Source organism: Anneissia japonica, unplaced genomic scaffold, assembly GCF_011630105.1.
Source record: "Anneissia japonica isolate Jap-2015-1 unplaced genomic scaffold, ASM1163010v1 scaffold3474_len973312_cov172, whole genome shotgun sequence".
Taxonomy (NCBI): domain Eukaryota; kingdom Metazoa; phylum Echinodermata; class Crinoidea; order Comatulida; family Comatulidae; genus Anneissia; species Anneissia japonica.
The window spans coordinates 26,290-32,872 of record NW_022747780.1 but is presented as its reverse complement, the minus strand read 5'-3'; the positions used below and the strand labels follow the sequence as shown (position 1 = coordinate 32,872).

Below are 6,583 nucleotides of genomic sequence, written 5' to 3'. Positions count from 1 at the left end.
TACTTGGTGTTAAGATAACCAGCCAATGAAATTTGGAAAAAAATTGGTCTACAAAAATTTGCTGACCTTAAATTCTCCGATGTCGGCAGTCTCGGCAATTTTTTACTAGGCCTATAATATAAACTAAGATTTTTACCAAACGCTCAACTGTACATCGTCCTACAGATCGTGATTTTGTTAATTAAATCTCTATTAAATCAATATATTGTTGGTGTAAGAATGGTTGTACTTGTATTATTTTAATAGTGTGGTATATGTTTTATAAAAGAAAATCACTGAAAAATGTTGTTTTAGTGTTCATTTTAGCGTTATCTTTCATGGGAAATATCACTTTCATAAAAACTATGATCGTATCAACATACTCTGTCTGTGCTTCAAAACTGCCCATGCATGTCCATGAGCATGCCCAGAACGATCTATCTGGAATTTTTCACACACATACTATGTACTTGACAGTAGTGAAGTCACGATGTGATCATGTTTGTGTTTGCGAACAGTAGGATTAGGCCTACAATATGTTTAATTTGGTTGTTTTTAGATAATAAACATTTTAAATATGATAATAATACTGTACAATGAAGAAAAATAATAGATTTAGATAAGCATTACGATATACGCAGACCGCGTGGCTTCAATTAGGCGATGTGTTTTAGGCTTTGGTTGGCTAGCGTCACTTCTTCCTACTGTAACTAGCCTACAAAACGATTAGGCCTAGCTAGGCGAGAAAGACAAGCACACATCGTACATATGCCTACTAAAAACAAATCTGTTTTACGAACAACCAATTTCCTTGGTTTGACGACACGTACGTTAAATTTAGTTTCTGCTATAGCCTGTTTCAGTCAAAGTTTTGACTTTCCAAGCAGTTTTTGAAGCAAAGAAATCTAGGCCCAGGTCGGCGAAAATATTGTTTTAATAACATTATTGAAGGTAGGAAGCTGAAAATTTAATACAGTCTGTATAATAGGTATATATCTGCATTTTAAATGTTCTAATATTTCGTGTTTAAAAGTCAATAACGTCTAGACCTACAGTACATTGTGTTTATTCGTACTGCTTAAGCCTCGAACTATATTAGTATTTTAATTTACAAGGTCATTCTTATTTAATGACTGAACATTAATTAAAATAATACTGTAGGCCTATTTACATAGAGTACTATAATACTTTGACCTATTCTATTCCATATTATGGCCCCAAATTATGGCTGAAGCTTCAAGACGACCTAAAAACAAAATTTTCCGTAAACACTTTAAAAAAATTAATTTTATTTATTTATTTACCAAATTGCTATAGCGCCCTTTTCATGAATAATCGTGTTCAAAGGCACCTTACATTAAGAATACAATAAATTAACAGTCAGAATATAAACAACTGAGAATACATTAATTACAGTAAATTGAAATAAAACAATTTAAAATATATTATTATTGATTAAAATATTTTATTAACAATTAAGCTATAATTAAAACCATCAAACTTCAATTAAATTACCGGTTAAAACATTTTATTACAAAATGTAAAAACTGTGCAGCATTAACAAATTATTAATTATAATTTAGGTTGAATAAATGCATTTTTCAGTGCTTTTCTAAAAATGTCTAATTAAGAGGCGCTGCGAAGCTGATACGGCAAACCATTACAGAGCGTAGGTGCGGCCTTTGCAAAACCCCTCTCCCCATATGATTGAGTTTTGACTCTGGGAACACTTAATGTATATGAACCTTGGGATCGCAGAGGTCTGTTTGGTTGATACACATTTAATCTTTTGGAGAGATAAGTTGGCCCTGGTCTTGCAAGGCTTTAAAAGTGTGCACAAGCAGCTTACAGTATATTTAATCCATGCCTGTACTGGTAACCAGTGAAGTTCTTTTAATGCTGGAGTAATGTGGTCATATTGTGATGTCTTAGTAATAACCCGTGCTGCCGTATTCTGAACCATTTGCAGTCTATTAAGGGTTGAATTCGGAAGACCATACAATAAGGCATTGCAATAGTCAATGCGAGATATTACCAACGACTGCACTAATGACTTTGTGGCACCAAGCGTGAGGTAGCATTGGATGCGAGAGATGTTGCGTAGGTGCATATAACTCTGTTTTGTAACAGAAAGAACATGAGAATCCATGGTGAGGTGTTTATCAAACATCACTCCAAGATTTCTCATCTTGGATGTCGGTGTAACAACCACACTACCAACTTTTAATTCCAGATCTAGACTGTTCTTAGTTTTATGATTATATCGCGATGAAAAGACTATTACCTCACTTTTCTTTTCATTTAATTTTAGTACATTATGAGACATCCAAGCCTTTATATCTCCAACACACCTTTCCACTGACGCCAGGGATGATTGTAATGCCAATCTATTATTTGTGTTAAATGATACATACACTTGTGTGTCATCGGCATAAAATTGGTATCTCAGGCCATGTCGTTGAACTATATCCCCTGGTGGCTTGGTGTACATAGCATATATCTTCGGCCCCAGGACCGGCTCTTGAGGAACCCCATACTTAAGAGGGAGAGAGTTCGAATGCTCACTGTTTATAGTAACTGTTTGACCACGATCAGTAAAGTAAGATGCAATTCAAGCATGAGCGTTTCCGCGTATTCCAAAATGGTTATGTAGCCTCCGAAGCAGTATCTGATGGTGGATTGTATCAAACGCGGCAGTTATGTCCAGTAAAATTAATGCTGACACTTGACCTTTATCGAGAGCAGAGAGAATGTCATCTTGTACTTTGAGAAGCGCCGTCTCTGTAGTGTGAAATTTTCTATACGCGGATCACATCCAGTGTACAGTATGTCCGTGAATGTGGGTAGACTCATCAACCAGCTGATGCAAACCGTGTGACTCCAAAATGTTAATAAAGCTTTGTGCATTACGATCATCTGCAGCATGAAAGAAACCTTGACCATTCGTCAAAAAAAAATCACTGATTTTCAAGCCATTAGTAGTAGATGGAGGCGGACGATAAACAATGGCAAGGCGTAATGCAGCACCTTTAAATGTCTAGATCACAATCCATGCATTCAAACTGAGAGAATTCCTTGTCATTGCTAGAACGATAAGTTTTGTGGCAATAGATCATTTGTTGAGAAGGGCTAAAATCCTATAAGCAGTCCTTAATCTCTACTTATGAAGAATAAATATTTTCTTTAGACGTGTGTCTTGTTTTGGTCTAATATGCTCACTGTTTCATAATAGTAGTGGTGATTGTGGTGGTGGTTTGTAATAGTAATGGTAATGATATTTTTATTATTGTTATTGTTATTACTACTATTATTGTTCTGTCTTTGATATTATTATTATTACTATTATTATTATCATTATTACTACTTTTGTTGTCGGTACTATTATTGTTATTATTATCGTTATTGTTGCTACTATTACTATTATCATTATCATTAAATTTGTTATTATGACATGCATAGGAAAAAAAAAGTTAACGGTTCTCACAAGATTTACATATAATATAATCATATTTGTTTCATTTATTTTGTTTTTGTGTTATTTATTTTTTTATGTTTTGTTTTGTTTAAAAACATACTGTAAAATTAGTAATACAATTTAAACCATTATGTATGGAGGCTATGGCTTAAAGCTGATCAGACGAGTTTAATCAGATATAGCCTCCTCCACAAATCAAATCCCATTGTTTGAGGATTTATTATATCTGTATATATTATATTATTATTATATGTATAATATATAATATTGAATTGTGGAAATAAACATTGAACATTGAACCTACAAAACCCACGACACGTAAAATAAAATGCTTTGTATTAGGATTTGTAGGCAAAGGACACTCCACTAAATGTCCTTTTAAATGTCACAGAATCATTATTTTAGATCACAAATTCACTTAATAGAGTTACAAGTAACTTCAAAATATACTAATCATGTGTATTATCATTATTCTTGTTCAAATGTAGTAGAAGAGCACAAACACAAGCACCAGATTAACACAAATAATATAATATAAGTTAGTAAGTAAGCAGGCGTTGGAAATTACCCGTTTCATCCTATTGGATGGTTGCCAATTGATACAGGCCTACTGTATAGTCACCAAATGCAAAAGTCGGCGAATGCTAAAGTCACGAATGCTGTAGTCGCCTAATACTAGGGTGGCCACCGAATGAAAAAGTCGCCGCCGTATGACAAATGTGCAGAATACGTAGTCGCAGCCGAATGAAAAGGTCGCTGCCGCATGCCAAATGCACCGAATGCAATGGGGCGCTGAATGGAAAATCTGGTCTGGCAGACCGACTTTGACGGCCAACATCTTTCCGCAGGACCTTTTTTGGCCTGGACCAATTTTAGTGTGACAGGCATACAAATAATATTAATAATACATTAAAACTACATTAGTTAAAGTCTGACAAAAAAATAAAAAAATTTAATAAGTATTAATAAATTGCTAAAGTTTAAAAGAGTATTCATTTTCAGAAGCATCTTTGGGAATTAAATTAAAATACATACCTGCAGGCCTGACATTTAAATATTTCCTATGCAGTCGTTACAAACCATTTAATGTTTTTTTCAGGTATAGACGGTTGATACCATAGTCCTACAAATTATCGGCCTCCTACTATTATCCATAGGCTACAGTTAGTAGGCCACCATTTAAAAGTGAAACGCAACAATTGGCATCAGGCCTATTTCTATTTAGACTAGGGCCTAGGCCTAGTAAGAGAGGGGCCTGTTTTTAGGTATATTATTGTTTACGCATGAGTATTGTTTACACTCGGACCAAGCATTCGAAAAATAGGCCTATAGCCTAGCCTACTGTAAGTCTTCTACTGTTCTCACAATGCAAACAAAACACCTAGCCTAGGCTAAACGTATGCCTAGGCCTAGCTAGCCTACCTCCAGAGTCGATGGCAGCTCGCAACACCCAACTGATCAGGGGCTGACCAGCAAGTGGTTTTATATTCTTCAACTTGATGCCCTTACTGCCTCCGCGGGCTAGGATTAAACAAGCAAAATGTGCGTTCTTTGGCACTTTTTCTCCTCCAGCATCAACCTCCATCATCATATCTATTTGTTTGTGGTTCTCTTCTGCTTTAAATTTTTTCGCCATAGAACCTAGAACCCACGTCGTTCAGTCTAAAAAAACCCCGATCGATTTTCCGATCTGATGTTTTGAGCCGGTGGTAGGGTTTCAATCATGAATAATCATGAGCAAGGTAAGTTGGGGGCGGTAGATCGATTCGTTGGTACGTCAAGCAAGCAGTAAGGCGGTAAATCTATCATATTTTTTTTCCATATTAAATTATAATTTATAAGAAAATCTGACAAAACCTCACAAAAACAAAATACTAATTGCAGTACGATCAATTTAAATTCAAAAAATATTGTGGTTCGATAGTACCAGGCCGTTTACCAAGCACTGCGTGGGCGGGAACCGGATACTACTATAGGCAATAGGCCTAAATAATTATTTATCTCGTTATCTCTACAAATAAACAATAATATGATGTAGGCCTAGTATGGATGTTGTTTTGATGCCTCTCCAGGACAATAATAATTTTAAACGTAAAGACTGAGAATTGAAAGCTACTTGTGTGTAGGCATACATCCTCCGAATAGAATAATGTCTTTGCATATATTTTATTATAAAAAAATCTGTGTTTTTTTAATTGTCATGCTGAAAGTAGCCTAATGGAAACATGAGAAATTATGTATAAGTCATATACTCCTCAGTAATGTATTATGCTTAATGCCATAATATTATAATGGCTTCGGGGGCACACCGGCTGAGTATGGCCTATTATTAAAATAAAAGGCAATAAGAAATTAATAATAATACAAAGGACAAAAAAGTTGATATGAAGCTAATATTGAAAATCTTAAGGGCCGAGAATCCTGTTCACTTGTTCACGCTGTTTATTCTAATCTCATCTAGCCTATTGTTCCAATCATGCTTGAATGATGAGAAAGGACTAGTGTTGTCCGAAAGCTCTGGTTGTATTTTTGGCTGTTTACTTACGTTTACTTTTTAGCTGTTGCTTATCATATTTGTATCTCTACCGAGATCCAGCCATTGTTTCCCACAGCATTGTTGTTTTTCAGTATTTTGCCTTTTAATCTATCTATCTATCTATCTATCTATCTATATATATATATATATATATATATATATATCTATCTATCTATCTATCTATCTATCTATCTATCTATCTATCTATCTATCTATCTATCTATCTATCTATCTATCTATCTATCTATCTATCTATCTATCTATCTATCTATCTATCTATCTATCTATCTATCTATCTATCTATCTATCTATCTATCTATCTATCTATCTATCTATCTATCTATCTATCTATCTATCTATCTATCTATCTATCTATCTATCTATCTATCTATCTATCTATCTATCTATCTATCTATCTATCTATCTATCTATCTATCTATCTATCTATCTATCTATCTATCTATCTATCTATCTATCTATCTATCTATCTATCTATCTATCTATCTATCTATCTATCTATCTATCTATCTATCTATCTATCTATCTATCTATCTATCTATCTATCTATCTATCTATCTATCTATCTATCTATC

The 6,583-nt window shown here is 34.1% G+C and overlaps 1 protein-coding gene across 1 annotated transcript in view; it reads right to left on the bottom strand.

Moving 5' to 3' along the window:
* The window catches only part of LOC117120586 (N-acylneuraminate cytidylyltransferase-like), an 18,633-nt gene extending 13,496 nt beyond the window's left edge, over positions 1-5,137 (bottom strand). Inside the window, exon 1 of the mRNA XM_033265616.1 lies at positions 4,877-5,137. Coding sequence (XP_033121507.1) covers positions 4,877-5,090 — 214 coding nt within the window. The 5' untranslated portion in view covers positions 5,091-5,137. The remainder of the gene's footprint in view (positions 1-4,876) is intronic.
* Positions 5,138-6,583: the final 1,446 nt, after the last annotated feature.